The sequence below is a fragment of the Hemicordylus capensis genome, chromosome 2, assembly GCF_027244095.1.
Source record: "Hemicordylus capensis ecotype Gifberg chromosome 2, rHemCap1.1.pri, whole genome shotgun sequence".
In the NCBI taxonomy this organism is placed as follows: Eukaryota; Metazoa; Chordata; class Lepidosauria; order Squamata; family Cordylidae; genus Hemicordylus; species Hemicordylus capensis.
In genome coordinates, this window is record NC_069658.1 from 107,169,168 (window position 1) to 107,186,938 (window position 17,771).

At 42.9% G+C, this 17,771-nt stretch overlaps 1 protein-coding gene and 1 long non-coding RNA gene across 16 annotated transcripts in view; one reads left to right on the top strand and one right to left on the bottom strand.

Moving 5' to 3' along the window:
- APBA1 (amyloid beta precursor protein binding family A member 1) overlaps positions 1–17,771 on the top strand; it is a 156,115-nt gene that overhangs the window by 87,342 nt on the left and 51,002 nt on the right. For all 15 annotated transcript variants that reach the window (XM_053299363.1, XM_053299362.1, XM_053299374.1 and 12 more), the window contains 2 exons: positions 2,884–2,940; positions 3,738–4,946. In XM_053299363.1, the coding sequence (XP_053155338.1) occupies positions 3,792–4,946 (1,155 nt within the window). In that variant the 5' untranslated portion in view covers positions 2,884–2,940; positions 3,738–3,791. The remainder of the gene's footprint in view (positions 1–2,883; positions 2,941–3,737; positions 4,947–17,771) is intronic.
- Positions 15,633–16,437, bottom strand: LOC128346265 (uncharacterized). Its single transcript, XR_008316868.1, has 2 exons — positions 16,150–16,437; positions 15,633–16,060 (listed from the first exon to the last, which is right to left on the bottom strand). It is a non-coding gene; the product is annotated as an uncharacterized LOC128346265 (long non-coding RNA).

Below are 17,771 nucleotides of genomic sequence, written 5' to 3' on the forward strand. Positions count from 1 at the left end.
GCTACCTTTGTGTTAGATAGGCTAAAGAGTAACCACTCTTTACTCCAAAGTTGGTCCTTCTGTGCTCTATGGGCTTAATATTAAAAATGATCATGGAGCTACTGCTGGGAAAGCTCTTTTAATATGTTAATACATAATATGTTTGAATTTGTTGATACATTTTTGTTCAAAGTCCCTAAAGGTGTTTCGTTTCAGACTGTGTGATATAAAACAGTTTGGCAAATGATTAATTGTTTGTGGCCTTCTCCATTCTGGAGCCACCGTAGTCCAGTGGCGAAAGGGTGCACATGGATTTAGGACATCTGGCTTCAAGCACTCAGTGTGCAGGTGGCTGCAGAATGAAGACCTCTGCCATGGCTTTGTTGTATGGCTTTGGGTGGGTCACATTCAGCATCTATAAAATGGGAATAGGAGTACTCTACCTTGCATTACTTGGAATGCAATGAAGATGCTAAAATATTCTATGAACTAAAAATGTCATATATGTGATAAAATAGTACTGGTATGAAAAATGATGCATAAAATAAGTTAACTATAGACCACATGCTAAAATTCTACCTTCTGTTATAGTTGTATTCTGGCCAGCTCCGGTGACATTTTAAATGTTCCCTCTTTGGGGCTGTCTCTTGTAGTTGCTTTCACTTAATAGAAGAAACAGGTGTTGAAGCCTCTCTGTGTGTGTGTGTGTGTGTGTGTGTGTGTGTGTGGTTTAAAAATTTATTTTAAAAAATAGAATTCACAGTGATAAATATTATACTCTCAAAGACACACAGGCCTTTCCAGTGAAGTAAACAGTAATGTTATAAATGTCTGCCTAGAGGTAATTTGGCCACAGTTTTTAAAACAATAAGTTACTTTGAATGTTTTAGGATGTGTATTCAAGATGACCCTGCTTGTTGTTGTTTTCCAGGATTACTTCACTATAAAGATAATCTATTGGTTCTATTACCAAAATGGCAGATTAGCAGCTCTCATGCTTTTAATTACTCATTCTAAAGCTTAATAGATTAGTACAGGCATTTAAACAGCCACTCACCTGATCTCCTTTGGTGTCCAAACAAAGAAGCTTCATACAACTTGGTTTGTTTATTTTAGGCCAGGAACTACTAACGTAGGTTGATGTGGGCTATACAAAATTTTATGGGCTGGTAATATTTGTAGAAAAACCTTTCTTGCGAGGTTGAGGTAAGGCTTAACATTGAACTTTTGAAATGATGGTGTGAGCCATGTATTAGATGATTAGCTGTACTCCATTTTATACAAATTACAGTGGGTAGGTTCACATGATCACCTGACTGCCGTAGTGTGGGTTAGGAACACAGCTTAAGCCTAAACTAGCTATAGATGATTATGTGAACTGGTTCTATGGTGTCATCCATATGGTGACACTCACAGTTTCCCTTCCTCTGGAACAAGGAGTCTTCCTGTGGGGCAAGGGTCTTTTTCCAGGGCAAGGACTGTAGAGTGTTTTCAAAATCCAAAATTGAATTCTAGAGTAATTTTAAATCTGGAGAAACAGGAAAGAATCTTGTGGCACCTTAAAGGTTAACACATGTATTGTAGCATAAGCTTTCATGGGCTAGAGTCGGCTATTGGATGTATGAAGTGTTGTTCTTAGTTGGCAGGTATCTATAATACACAGGTAGAGAGAGGAAAAAGGCAAGCAGTGGGGCCAGGTGGCCACAAAATGCAAAAGTCTGACGGTTCTGTGTAAGGCTTAAGTGTATGTAATAAGCACAGTGACAATTACCACACCAGGAATTAAAAGTGCCATGGCTTCCATTTGTCTGTATATGGAACGTGTGTGTGAGAGAGAGCGCGAGCGTGTTGTAGCTCAGTGGTAGAGCATCTGCGTTGAATTTAGTATATCAGACAGGTTCCTGGGTTTAAGATTATAATTTAGTGGCTTGTATACAGGCTCAGCCCACCTAAAGTGACGCAGCAGGGAAATACTTGACTAACAAGCAGAAGGTTGCCGGTTCGAATCCCCACTGGTACTATATCAGACAGCAGCAATATAGGAAGATGCTGAAAGGCATCATTTCATACTGCGCGAGAGGAGGCAATGGTAAACTCCTCCTGTATTCTACCAAAAGAAAATCACAGGGCTCTATGGGCGCCAGGAATCAAAATCAACTTGATGGCACACTTTACCTTTATCTTACACATGCTCGGGGAACATTCAGAGTCTTTCAGGGATGTCCTAGCAGGAGATGGCCTATCCACTCAATAAATTGATTGAGAAGGAACCCATCCCACCAACTAGGGATTGGAATTTAACTACATCAGTTCTCAATTGTTATGAATTATGTTAGTGAATGAGCCTGCTTTAGTGATGGTGGTAGCCACCTAGCAGTATATGCATTTGCTAGCTACTGCTTCAGCAACCAAAAGCTGAAATGCACTGTTTGCCTATAGCCAGTTACCGTCAGTGAATTTAGTACTGATGAAACTCTCTTCCCCAGCTCTGACCCAGAGGACTTAACAGGAGTGGTTAAGTGTAATTCACACTGTTCATTGCTGGATTCACAGATTTCAGGCTCCACATGAATGCTATGGGAGTGTTAAATATTTATTGGCATGACACATCCATTTATAGTCATTGCAAGTTATAAACGCTTCTGGTTGACAGGCACCCCCCCCACACACACACACACATTGCAATAAACCACAGACTACAATTCATATTTTACTCTTGAGTGCATGGCTTGATGACTGTTTGCATTCTAGAGCCTGCCATATTTATAATGCTGCATTTCAAAGCCTTCAGCTATACTCAGCAGAGTAAAAAATGGGTTTCAAGCAGCATGTAGTGAGAGAGGGTGAGAGAGAATCATGCTTATCAAAAGCAGTGCCAATTTACTTTCCTGTTCCTTTTTACAGGACTTCCTAATATTTCTGGGTTTGCTTCCTGACTCTGAAGAGAAGAGAGAGCTCAAGGTAAGCAATCGTTTCCAAGTCTTGTTTTCCTTACATCTAACATTGGCCCTGGGTTTTAAAAAGTTAAATAGCAGTTGTGGCAGGAAGCGGGGGGTGGGGCAGTCAGGAGCGGGACCATAGCACATGGGGAGAAGGTATTTAACGATTTCCTGACAAAATACTTGCACCCAAAGCTGCTGTTAGTTGCAGGAGGGAAACTTCTATTGGTGCCAAAAGCTTTTTAAGGCAAGAGCTGTTCCCTGGAATTTGAGGGCCCTTTCATCCACTTAACCGGTGGGTTTAGTTTTGATTTCCATCTCTTTTTGTTCCTCTGCCGAGTCTCTGCAGATATCTGTTACATGTATGTGTAAACTCTTCATCTTTTATGCTCACTCAGTATTTTTCATTTATCTTACAGTATTGCCTGTATTGGCCCAGGCTGTATTTGTCCTTATTCCTTAGAATATTCTCCCCTGTTCTTTGCAATGTCTTGCCCTCTTGCCACTCCCTCCTCCAGTTTGGCTTTGCATATGTCCCTTGCAGAGTGTCTCTTGTCTACCTACCTATTCATTTCTGCCTAGTCAGCTAGTAATCATGTCCTATACACTTTATCTGTTTTCCTCATTGTTTCTCACTGTGAACTTTCATAATTCTTGATTTAGATTTTTCTGATCATAACATTGTATTGTATGATTCTTATGACACATAATAATTGATATTTTGTGAAAGCAGGAATGGGTTTCTGGGTGGGGAGATAATGCTCAAATTCAAGTTTTATTGTTGTGTAATAACTTTTTTTTTTGGTAATTTCTTTACAGCCTCAGCACACACAATGTCAATAGAATAAGTGAGTTTACCTTCTAGAACCTGCCATGAACCATTTTGAGGGACCACCTGAAGGAGAGGGGAGTGATGAACTAGCGAGTAGAGAGGCGAATGAGTCTGTGGAGGCCGACCTGGAACATTCGGAGGTAGAAGAGGAACAGCAACAGTATGCTGTTCATTATTCAAGATGTGCCAACGGCAGCCATGAAGGACATTCTAGACAGGAAGAGGAGGGCACATTAGCACGGTCAGCTAGTACAGAAAGTGGTTTCCATAATCACACAGATACTGCTGAGGGAGATGTCATAGCTACAGCAGAGGATGCTTATGAAGGAGACAGAGTACTAGAGAATGAGGATGAGAGTGCCTATGCAGTGCAATACAGGCCTGAGGCAGAGGAGTACACAGAAAATGCTGAGGCAGAACATGCTGAGACGATTCATAATCGAACTCTTCCCAACCACTTGCACTTTCATTCCATTGAGCACGAGGAAGCCATGAATGCAGCATATTCAGGCTATGTGTACACCCATCGGCTCTTCCATAGAGGGGAAGATGAGCAATATGCAGAGCCCTATGCTGACTATGGCCTGCAAGAACATGTGTATGAGGAGATTGGTGACACTCCTGACCTTGATGTCAGGGAAGGTCTTAGACTTTACGAGCAAGAAAGGGAGGAGGCTGACAACTATCGAAAAGAAGCTTTGGGTGCACGCCTTCACCACTATGATGAACGCTCTGATGGAGAGTCCGACAGTCCTGAAAAGGAGGCAGAGTTTGCTCCCTATCCAAGGATGGACAGTTATGAGCAAGAGGAAGATATTGACCAAATAGTGGCTGAAGTCAAACAGAGCATGAGTTCTCAGAGCCTAGACAAAGCTGCTGAAGACATGCCAGAAGCTGAGCAGAATGTGGACTCTAGTAATGCTCCTGCTAATATGCATAATGAGAGCAACAGCCAACTTTCAGTTGGCTCTAGGCCTTCTGTTAATGTAGGAGAATCAGTGCAAAGATACAGCAAGGAAAAAAGGGATGCAATATCACTGGCTATAAAAGACATTAAAGAGGCTATTGAGGAAGTGAAGACAAGGACCATTCGTTCCCCTTATACCCCCGATGAACCCAAAGAACCCATTTGGGTGATGAGACAGGACATCAGCCCAACCAGGGATGGTGAGGATCAGAGGCCACTAGAGGGAGATGTAAGTATGCAAAACTGCTGGATTATACGTTTGACAAATGTGTGCCAGTCTCACAAAACTACTTATCCTGGAATCTCCAGCTTGACATTTTCTGTATATACATTGTTTTTCACTACTTTTGAAAAACAAAAACATCATCTAAAATTTTCTCTCCTATTTTTTTTTAAAGCTGCTGGACTGCTTCTCTAATTAAATGTTTTGAAAATCAAATTATTGCAATATAATTATGCCTTGGCTACCCTTAATCCTTTGCTTTAATAGATTGGTAACAGAAGTGGGGGGAATACCAAAAATATAGTGTCCGTGTAATTTAGGTGTGACCTGTACTTTCACACACTTGTCCTAAGCATTTGTAGCAATGCACTTGTCTCTGATATAGACAGAGTGAGACCCTTCTATTTTTCTAATGCAGTTCATAATTATAATTAATACTGATGGCAAGAGCAAATTTTAAAAATTGGGATTTTTATCTGTCAAAATGTTGGGTGTCTCTAATTTTCATTTTAAAATGTATCTGTAGAGTCAGTTCTATTTTCTGTTTATTTGTTTTCTGTCTAGTTCTATCAGTAAGGATAGTATATCATGCTTAAATATTGTGCATGTAAGGCTCAAGAAGTGTGTGTTATCTCCATTTATAAGTTGACTGAACAAAAGGTATCCTTAGCTGATGTTGGCATGTCCCATCCACTGAGACAAACAGCTACAGTTTTCCACACCCAATGCCTCTCTCTCAGTGGTGCCAAAGGAACATTTGTCATAGGTATTCTTTTCCTTGCAAGCCTCAGACTGCATGGGTTGTGGGTATGAATGCATATAGTAAATTTTGCACATGGATGGTCTGGTTTTATAAAGTGGAATTAACATTTTTGTGGAACATGTTTCACTCTTTGTCTCCCTTTTAGATAATACTTATTTTGTTTTCAACTAAAATGGATGTTAATAAGTTTTCTGTAGTTCTCGGTCCACTAAAGCAGCTTTGCAGAGCTTCAGTTTTTTCCACAGCAGGGCTGATCTATTATTCATAAAGGGAATAAAGAAAGCTGCACTGAATAATTGAGCAGGTTTCAGGTGCTGCATGAGCCTAAAATAATGTGACCAGCTTATATGGATGTGATGCTGTGCTTGTCGTTTGCTAAGCAAAAGTTTTAGAGCTGTTGTTTGGAACACAGATGGGAATTCCATTGAGCCTTCTGTTGACAGTGCTCACTCCCTAACATAAAGTGAGCCAAATAATTTTTAAGTATTGTAAATGCTCAGTCAGACTTTTGCTAACGTACAATTTAGGATGAAGGATCTGGGATTATCTAAACAGCTGTGAAAGGCTTGATTCAGAATTCTGTGAATTATTAGGTTTTACATTTAAATAATGTGTTGTATATGTAAGTACTATATGGAAAAATAAAGTCAATGTGCAGCTTAATCCTCAATGTTTTATCTTCAAACTCCTTCTGAAATCAGTAAGAGTTATTTCAAAATAAGTATGCTTGGGATTGTAGCCAAATGTCATGATCGTATGTTTTTTTTCTTAGTCCTATTGGGTTCATTGGGGCTTGCTTCCAGATAAGTGTACATAGGATTACAGCATTAACATTTGTAAAATAGACAGAGGTGTAGTAGAGGAGGGACATGCTGGGATGGAGCACCGATATGTCTCGGCCTTTCTGACTGTTGGGGTGGGCATGGGCATGGGGGCTGTCATGGAGATTGCCTGCACTTCTGAATTTGAAACGACATCACTGAAAATAGAACATTCTTCTATGATGAATTTGAGTACAAGCTGCAGAGATACTTTGCAGCTTTATTACAAGTGAATTTTGTGTATTGATACATAAGCGTAGATGGACCCAGTGATGCTCTTTGGATAGGACTTTCGGGCTCCAGTCCAGTCCCCCTCAGGCCTGGGGGGCCTCCAAATGCTGGTCTGGGAGGGGAGTTCCAAATGCTGAGTGGTCCGCCTGCACCATGCTGGGTGGCCGAGCCTGCTGGCACAATTCGTACAAGCGACGGCTGGGCAGGCACTGAGGGCTGGCTGTAGTGCTGCCTGGCTTGCCCCATACAGCCAGGCTCGGCATGTGCAGTGGCGATGGGGCATGGGTGAGAAGGCTGCCAAGCAAACAGACAGCCCAGATGCTTCCGCTCGCCTAGCCGTTCAACTGTGCCTGCATGCATACTTGCACACATGACGCTATTGTCTCTCCTTGAAGGAGCCAGCTCTCCTTCAACAGTAAAAGAAGCAGTCTCCTCCTTTCTCCCCTCCCTGACTCTTTCCCACTCTGTCCGGCTCCTTCTGTTGGTTTACTGGCTCCTTCCTCATGTTCTCCCCATGTTGTTCCCAGAGTTTGCTCTGCTCCCACTTCCACCACCAGTTTTTTTACCGGCTTCCTTCCCCTTCCTTCCATGGGTCTCTCCCAGTGCTTTCTCTCCTTCACTCTGCTCCCTGCACTGGTTCATCTCTTTTTGTCCCATGCTCCCTCACATCTCTCCCAGCTCACCAACTTTCCCACTAAGCAGACCACCCCACTGTTTCCATCCCCATCATCAACACTAGTAAGAAAGAACATGAGGGAAGATGAGCGTGAGTCGAGGCAGCAAGAGCCTTGGTTTATTCCAGCTAGCTGGCTCAGCAGTTGCCTTAGGGCGAGGAGGAGGTGGGGTAGTGGCAGCATGTGGGGAGAAGAAATGCAGCTGCCGCCGCAGAAAAGCTGCGGACTTGGAAGATTTGCTGCCTGGTAAGCTGGTTCCAGCCACCTCCCACCACATTTCTCCTCCTAATCCCTTGCTGCCCCTTCCTCATTAAGAGTTTCTTTACTGTGTTTCTCCTCCCTCGCCCCTGCTGGAGTGGAGGTGAGAGCCAAAGAGAGGAGAGCGGAAGCCTGGAAAGACTGATTCCCTGAAAAATGTGGTACGTGCAGCACAGGTAGTCAGTGGTAAGTTTCTTGTTCAACATTTCTTCTAAAAATAGAAAATTAAAAATCCAGTAATGCATTAAGTTAAGTCGTAGGATTGTCCATGCAAAATGTGGTCTCTCTCTGCAAGTCAGTATCTTATTCAGAATCTCTTCTTTAATTTTTTTTTTTAATGGTTTCCAGCTTCTCCTGAGCATGTTCTGGTTAAAAAAAAAAGTGCATTGCAGCATATATGGAGGCTTTCCACATGGGGCTTTTGAAGCCGTTTAACTCACATCTCCTCTGGAATAGAAGGGGTGCGTTCACATATCGGCTAGATTCACCCTGAAGTCCCTGTGAGTAATCGAGGAGCAGCTCACACACAATTCAAGTTTTTCACTGTGCATTAGAGTGTAACCGGATTTATATCGGAGGTAAACAAAATTCCACTATTTGTGTCGGTTTTTGGGGACAACTTCAAGTTCGTAGTAAGGCCTCCCCATAAACTTGCAGTAAGACCTGCTGTACGTAAAAGCCCCTGGTGGGGGGGGGGCTGGGGGGCTCCAAATGGCCTTTAGGTCCAGGCTCCAAAATTACCTAGGTGCATCACTGTATGGACCTGACATATATACAGATGCATACAAATATAACAGTGATTTCCCTTAAGTGAATATAGTGTGAGTGTATTTTGCAATAAAGCAAACTTATCAAATATCATCACCTTTTAAAATGGTTTGGGAGCACCCACTGCTTTAACTTTTTGAAGCTGGTGTTCATCAGTGCCTGCACAGGAGACCACTGGCAGCCCCATGTAAACTGATCTAAGCTTTGCAAAAGAAAAAGCTGAATAGAAACAGAGATGTGGGTCTTGTAATTAAAAAATTGAATTGAAAAATTTTCGATACAAGTTTTCCCCCCTTGGAAAATATTACTGTGCTAATTTTAATGTGCTATTGGTGCAAGGTAAAAAATTTACTGTGCTGTTGGCGCAAGGAGGTGGAAGAGCTCAGTTAGTCAAGTCAAGCTAAAATGGAGAAACAAAGCTATCCAGCTTCCATGATATGATCTTGAGAATATAGCCAGCATTTTTTAGGGAAACATAAGGAACCGCTTTGAAGTTCTGAACCTCATTGATAGGGTACCAGAGGAACTGTGGAATGAAATCAAAGAAGTTGCTATGGACAAATGTTAAAAGAGACTGCCAAAGGCCAAGAAACAGAAGAAAGCAAAATGGATGTCAGAACGGATGGTGGAAATTGCCCAGAAGAGGAGAGAAGCCAAAGTCAAAAAAGATAAAAGACCTCAGGAAGGAACAGGGAATTTTAGAAAGCTGTTAGAAGAGACAAGGAGCAGTACTACAATGACATCTGTAAAGACCTTGAGGATGGAAATAGACATGGAAAAACAAGGAAAGTTTCCCAAAGGATCTCTGAACTCAGAAGGAGGTTCCAACCTCAAATTGGTGTGTTAAGGGATGCCAAAGGAAAGAGTAACTGATTCAGAGAAGACAAACAGAGATAGAAGGAGTATACTGAAAAGCTGTACAGCAGGGACGTCAACATCCAAGATACTCTAGAACAGGGGTGGAGAACCTTGGCACTCCAGCTGTTGTTGAACTATAACTCCCATCATCCCCAGCCACAATTATTGTGGCTGGGGATGATGGGAGTTGTAGTTCAACAACAGCTGGAGTGCCAAGGTTCCCCACCCCTGCTCTAGAAGATCTCCCTTACTTGCAAGAATCTCTAGTACGGAAAGATGAAGTTAAATCAGCACTCCAGTCATTACGAAGTTGGAAGGCTACAGGAATTGATGGAATAGCTACAGAAATATGGCAAGCAACAGAAGAAGAATCAGTCAAGGCTCTAACCAAACTATGCCAGCAAATTTGGAGAACGACACAGTGGCCAACAGATTGGAAGAGGTCAGTCTACATACCCTTACCAAAGAAAGGAGACTTGACAGATTGCACAAACCATCGCTCAATATCTGTAATTTTCCATGCTAGCAAATTAATGCTCAGGATCATTCAATGCAGATTAGAGCCCTTTGTGGAAAGGGAAATGCCGGATGTTCAAGCTGGTTTCAGAAAAGGCCGAGGAACAAGAGACATCATTGCTGATGCACACTGGATAATTGAGAAAGCCAAAGAATACCCCAAAGAAGTCGATATGTGCTCTATTGACTACAGAAAAGCCTTTGATTGTGTCAACCATTTCAAGTTGTGGAATGGGCATCCCAGAACATCTCATTGTTCTCATGAGAAATTTATACACAGGGCAGGAAGCCACAGTCCAGACAGAACATGGTGAAACAGACTGGTTCTAGATCGGCAAAGGAGTAGGACGAGGCTGTATACTTTCTCCTTTATTCAATTTATAGGCTCAGTAGATACTGAGATAAGCTGGATTGGAAGAAGAGCATGGTTTTGAAGTTGGAGGAAGAAACATCAATAACCTGTGCTACACTGATGGCACCACTCTGATAGCTGAGAATGCGGATGATAAGCTCTAGTAATGAAAGTCAAGGAGCCCAGTGAAAAAATGGGACTACAATTAAATGTAAAGGAGAATAAACTAATGATAACAGGTACAGCAACTAGCCTCAGAATTGATAATGAAGACACTGAAGTGGTAGATAACTTCTGCCTTTTCGGATCGACCATCAACAGTAAAGGATCCAGCAGTCAAGAAATATGCTGCAGACTAACACTTGGTAGGGTTGCAGTGAAGGCTTTGGAAAGGATATTTAGATGCCGTGACGTATCTATACCTACAAAGATTAGAATCGTTTGGACAATGTTTTCCCCCGTGACACTCTATGGATGCGGAAGCTGGACTCTGAAGAAGCAAGATTTTAAAAGTATTGACGCTTTTGAAGTTTGGTGCTGGAGAAGACTTTTGAGGATACCATGGACAGCTAGGAAAACAAACAAATGGATCATAGAACAAATCAATCCAGAATTTTCACTCGAGGCACAATTGACCAGGCTCTAACTATCATACTTTGGACACATTATGCAAAAACCCAACTCCCATGAGAAGTCCATAATGTTGGGGAAAGCTAAGGAAAGAGAAGAAGAGGACGACCAGCAGCAAGGTGGATGGACTCAATTTCGACAGCAATGAATGCACCACTGAGAGACCTTAAAGGCCAAGTTTAAGACAGATCATCCTGGAGAGAATCTCCATGTCAACATCATCGGGAGGGGGCATAACCTCCCTAAAGGCCTGTCTGGAGGAAGTAATGGGCTGGATGAGGGAAAACAAATCGAGACTGAATCCAGATAAGACATTGGTACTCATTTTGCGGGATCGAAACTTGGGAGATGAGTTTAATCTGCCTGTTCTGGATGGGGTCACACTTCCCCGGAAGGAACAAGTACGCAGTCTGGGGGTGCTTCTGGATCCGAGCCTCTCCCTGGTATCCCAGGTTGAGGCTGTGGCCAGACGTGCCTTCTATCAGCTTCGGCTGATATGCCAGCTGCGTCCATTTCTTGAGATAAACAACCTCAGAACACTGGTAACCTCCAGACTGGATTACTGTAATGCACTCTATGTGGGGCTGCCTTTGTGTGTAGTCTGGAAACTACAGCTGGTTCAGAATGCAGCATCCAGGTTGGTTGGAGAGACCATCTGGGAGAGACCATCTTATTCCTGTATTGAAAGATCTACACTGGCTGCCAAAACAAGGTGCTGTTTGTAACCTATAAAACCCTAAACAACTTGTGCCCTGGGTATTTAAGAGAACGTTTTCTTCATTATGAGCCCCACCGCCCATTGAGATAATCAGGAGAGGTCCATCTGCAGTTGCCACCAGCTCGTTTCTGCAGTTGCCGCCTTCTCCGGTGCTACCCTAGAGCTTTGGAACACGCTCCCTGCTGAAAGAAGAGTCTCCCCATCTGTGACAACTTTAAAAAAACTTTTATCACCCACATTCTAAAGTTTAAAGACTTTTAAACTTTAAACCTTTAAGAAGTCTTTAAACATATTCACCCAGGCTTTTAATTAAATATTGTTTTAACAGTTTTATCATCGTTTTAAAATGTTGTTTTAAAATTTTAAATTGTTTTAATGTTTTAACTTTTACTTTGTCATTTATTTTGTGTTAACTACTGTTCTAAGTTTTTTGGTTATCATTTATTTTCACTAATGATTTAGCTTTTGTTTGTTTGTTGTAAACTGCCCAGAGACGTGAGTTTTGGGGCAGTGTAGAAGTGTGTTAAATAAAATAAATAACTCTTATCTATTGTGAACTACACCTAGTTTCACAGTCTGTATATGCTCAGAGGGAAAGAGGCAAAGTCACATCATACACCAACTGAATTGGTTCTTGGAGATGGTGACCATGTAGATCTGGGTGCACAAACAGAGATAGAGGGAGACACACTCAGAAAGTTCAATGGGCTTTATTATAGAAAGTTGCTTATCAGGATAGAATTCAAACAAGTCATCCAAATTAAAAACATGTTTCCAATTCAAGGTGTAGTGTAATGTGCCTAACTAACGTGTGTGCGTGCACTCAGTAATCACAGCTATCTAACAATCTTACAAATCCTAATAAAACATTTAGAGAGAAGCAGAGAAAGAAGGGAGGGCTTAGGAGAGGGATGGCAGTGATTAGTAGGGAGGAGGGAAGGGAGCAGGCTGCGCTGTGCATTGAATAGGCATCTCATCAGGTTCATGAAGAAGGCTTCAAGGGACTTGTTCATTGCTGGAGCTTGGAAACGATGCAGACTTCAGATGGAGGAGAAATGTGGGTGCTGGAGAACAGGAGCCTGGGGTGCAAGCTTCAAGCAGGCTGGGGACAGCAGCTCAGAGCAAAGCAGAGAAAGAGAGAGCACCATGGCTGGGTAGTCTTGACTGCTTACTGCGCAGCGGAAGTCAAGACAGTTCCTGTCAATGGAAAGAGTCCCTGCTTTTAGCCCTGCGGCTTTAGCAGCAAACTCTGGGATGGCTCTTGAGCACAGATCTGCTGGTTAGGCAAAGCTTGCTAGCTCTCTGTTCAGTAAGCCTCATTCTTTATAGTTGTTCCTTCATTTGATCTCCATAGAGTGTTTTCAAAATATCCTCATCCTTCCTGGATCCCAAAAAGGTGACAATTTGCTGTTACCTTCTGGATATTGTCTTTTAATTATTGATATTAGTTCAGGATATCATCCCAGACATCAACTGGGATGTGTCTCTGGGTTGGGACTTGGGGGCACGATTATACGGTGGCTCCGCTCCTACCTAGATGGTCGTACTCAGTAGGTGGTGCTGGGGGGTGCCTGCTCCACCCCTTGGCCTTTGGCCTATGGGATGCCACAAGGATCTATTCTGTCCCCCATGCTGTTTAACATTTATATGAAGCCCCTGGGAGAGATCATCCGTAGGTGTGGGCTGCGATGCCATCAATATGCTGACGACACCCAGCTCTACCTATCTTTTAAGTCAGCAGACACCAGGGAGGCAGTGGGTGCTCTGAACTGTTGCTTAGAGGCTGTTCTGGACTGGATGGGGGCAAGCAAGCTGAAACTTAATCCAGATAAAATGGAAGTTCTCTGGGTTGGTAGAACTGATCATCCGAGTAATGAGGTAAATCTGATCTTGGATGGGGTCATGCTCCCTCTGAAAGACAAAGTCCGCAGCTTGGGGTGCTTCTGGACCCAACACTGTCCTTGGAGGTGCAGGTGGCAGTGGTGTGCAGAAGTGCCTTTTATAAAGTATGGCTGGTACGCCAGCTGTGACCCTACTTGGAGAAGTTGGACCTAACCTCAGTCACTCATGCGTTGTTAACATCCAGATAGGACTACTGCAATGTGCTCTACGTGAGGCTGCCCTTGAAGACTATTCAGAAGCCTCAGCTGGTTCAGAATGTTGCCGCAAGGATGCTTGTGGTTGCAAGTCGCTTCGTGAGTATTACACCCATCCTGTGTCAGCTTCATTGGCTACCTGTCCGCTTCTGGGCTAGATTCAAGGTGCTGGTATTGACCTTTAAAGCCCTACATGGCTTGGGGCCAGGGTACCTGTCAGACCACGTTCGCCCATATGAATCTGCCAGGGCCCTCCGCTCCTCATCTCAGGCCCTGCGAATGACCCTGCCACTAACAGAGATCTGGTTGGCGGGGACTAGAAACGGGGCCTTTTTGGTTGTGGCCTCTCGGCTTTGGAACGCCCTCCCTGAAGAGCTTCACCATGCTCCCTCCCTCAGTGTTTTTAAAAAACATCTTTAAATGCACCTTTCAAAGAAGGCTATTTATTTCTCCATTTTTGGTGATATCTTTAGCTTTTTATAATTTTCAGTTTTTAGCTTTTAAAATAACCTTTAATTTGAACTTAATAATGATTGTGCTTTTTAATCTGACAACCTTTTTTGTTTAATTTAGTTAATTTTATTACTTTTATTGTATCTTGTGTCAATTTTATTGTTGTGAGCAGTAGTGCACTGGAGTGGCGGTGTATAAATATTTTAAATAAATAATAATAAATATCTGCAGCCTCCATTACAATAAGGATGAGTTAGTGATGTAACTTTGAAAGATGCCCATCGAAACTCTTGATAGAATTATTGGGAAGCCCTTCCCAGCATAGGATATTCTTTAAATGCACCTGCACACTCCAGTTGTCCTCACAATCAGCCTTGAATGCCATAGGCGATTCACACACATTCCTACCCAGGAAGGACTAAGACACAATGCATTCCCAAAAAAAGGTTGTCTGGGCTCCCCTGTTCAGCAGAGCAGGACAAAAGACAAATGCCGTCAAGGTACATTTTGGGATATAAGTATCCCTAATTCCATGACCAGGTGTGCTTCTTCGTGTATTACTACACCTGGGACTCCCACTGCAAAATATCTCTGTGTTCCCTTGTGTCTCTCACTCTGGACCCCAGCAGACTGCAACAAGAGATTCCAGCAGACCACCTTGGTGTTGCTTTCCAGGACAGGTGATATAGCCTCTGGCCTGGCTTCTTCAGGGCTGAACCTATGCCTTTCTCTTATTTCTGAAATCTTGCCCCTCTATCTTAAAGTACTTCTCTAGCCTGCCTGGGAATTTACACATGGTTTGTTTGTTTGTTTGTTTATTTATTTATTTATTCGATTTTTATACCGCCCTTCCAAAAATGGCTCAGGGTGGTTTACACAGAGAAATAATAAGATGGATCCCTGTCCTCAAAGGGCTCACAATCTAAAAAGAAACATAAGATAGATAGATTTGGAACTTTAAGCTAAATGTGCCTTACAATAGTCTATTTTTAAACTTATTTGCATTACTTCTACTTTATTTAGTCTTATTATTTTTGCTTTAAATAAACTCCTTTTTGATTTAATTAAAACCTCTCTCTCTCTCTCAAAAGCCGATTTTCTTGAGTTTTTACGCTTGCACAAATTAAGGCTTATTGGAACTGCCTCCCCTTTTGAGCTAAATTCCCCACATTTGCCCGAACTAGGGGGTGCAGGCCAATCACCCTCGAGGCAGTTTCATTAACAGTATATGGCAGCTTCCTATGCTCCTATGGGGAAATAGATGAAAATCACCCCTCCTCAGTAATATCAGCTTAGACTTAGCAGCACCAGCACTTCATTAATCTAAATGTGGCCAATGAATTTTTAGAAATTGAAAATTTTCCTCCGAAAAATAACATAGCAGCGAAATTTCCATTTTTGAAATGTTCAACCTCACATCTCTGAATAGAATAGTAAATAAATAACCTGTCTGGATGCATAATCAGAAAGTCAGCCCTTGCCAAAGCACAATCTATAACTTTGCAAGGCAGGATGTTGTGGGGGTTTTTTAATATGGCAAAAACACCTGGGGCATTTAATGACACTGGAATTCCCTCCAGTTCTACCATCTTTAATTCGAAATACACCTTGATGGGGCTTTTGGAGTGGCAACAAGGAGATAGTATTATAAGACTTAGCTGTCTAGACTTTCATAGCTCAGGATTGTTAGTAGATGTAGTTGATTTCTCTCCTCTTGATTTATCAGTGGGATTAATACTTTGGTTGCATATTCCAAGTTTCTCAAATTCAGGAAGTTATAAATCTAAATAAATATATATGGTTCTGGGACATAGTCTCTGGGCTCTGTGTATGCATGGAGACCACATTGGGAACTTTCCAAGCTTCTCAGCTCTTCCTTTTGGCAGGCAGGAACCCTGCCCCCACTGCTATATTCGGCTCTGCCTCTCCTCATCCCCTCAGTCCTTCATCGTCCACGCTGCAGTCAACATTGTTGGGAGCTTCTGCAAGTACAACATTAAATACTTAGTTTATTACTTTCTCTTGCTTCTATTTCTTCTGTTTATTTCTTTTGCATAGTCTCTGCTGTTACCTTGTGTTTTGATTTTATTCTGACCCTGTCAGAGACTCGCCCAAGGCTGGGACTGGGAGTAGTGTTCCTGGGACACAACCTCCATGGCTATATAACCTGTGTATTAAATCATATACTCCCAGAATTCACATAGTGGTAGTCAAGCTTGAGTTGCAGAGGTTTTCCCAGGTGTGTACAACCTACCCACCAACCTCCCAGTTCCACCCTCAGTCCTGCTCTAGAGACCCTAACCAGAGATCTTCTCTCCCTATCTCTGGCTCATCCAAGCCCTGTCTAACTCTGGCTCTCTCCAGCCCTATCTGAGAATGTCAGTTAGCTCCAACTGGATTTTATGACACCTGTTTACTCCATTCCATAGCCCCTACCTTAGAAATTCTCTCCAGAGAAGGTTTCCAAGTTTTAATTCCTTTTGATAGTGTGTACGCCAGTCACCACAGACCCCCCCTCCTCTCCAGTTTTCCCTCCCTTTCTGTGGCTGGGGAGCCACGGGAGCCATACTACTGTCCATTCCTGAACAACCTACATTAGGACCATTGAGACCATCTGAGCATCCTCCAGATCCCTTGGCAACAGAGGACCCAGATCCCAGGTCTTGGGATAAACCATCTTCTCTGCTTCAACCTACCAAATGACTGGAGAATTTTTATAGGGTGCAAGCAGAAAAAGATTAGTCAGTCTTCCTACACAAACACCCTACACTTAATTCAGTGGTAGTGGAGGCCTCACTGACAAGGTCCAAAGGAAAATCCATCAACAACCCAGGCGACAAGGAGGGCAGGACACTTGACATGTTGGACTGCACTCAGCAGATGGCTGTACTCAGCAGCAGTCCTACAGCTAAAGAGAGCCAACTATGAGCCAACTATCAGGCTTATAACACACTACACAATACAGTCATTTTTTATGGGAACAGATATCTCCCTTTCTGGATCTCCTACCACAGAACAAGAGAGACCCAGCCAAGGTGTTTCTTAAAGAGGCTTCTCAACTAGCCAAGCAGGAACTTTACTCCATCAAGCATTCTACTGAATGTGCAGCCAAGCTTATGGTTACTTCTATAGCTATACGCAGGCATGCTTGGCTGAGATAGTCTGGACTCGTCTATGAAGCACGTGCAAAAGTGGAAGACCTCCCCTTTGAGGGACAGACCCTCTTTGGAGACAGGCGAGACCCTCTAGAACAGAGATTCTCAAACCTTGGTCCCCAGATGTTGTTGGACTACAACTCCCATCATTCCCAGCTACCATGATCTTTGGTCATTGCATTTGGGGATGATGGGAGTTGTAGTCCAACAACCTCTGGGGATCCGTGTTTGAGAACCCCTGCTCTAGAAAGCCCAGAAATTAAAGAGTATAGCCCACTCCATGAGCTACTAGTCAACCACTTCTCAACCCTTGAAACAGAACAAATGGCCTCACTACCAATCCTTGTGATATTCATCACACCAAGCCTCTTCTGATCAGCCCTTTCATCCACAGCACTATTTCCCCACAAAGAAACTATCCAACCCTCTGGCCAAGCCACAGCAAAAGCTCCTCCACCTACTCCAAAAAAAAAAAAAGACTTTACCATCCTGGCCACAGGAACTCATTTGGCCCCATACGTACCTGCTTGGGAACACA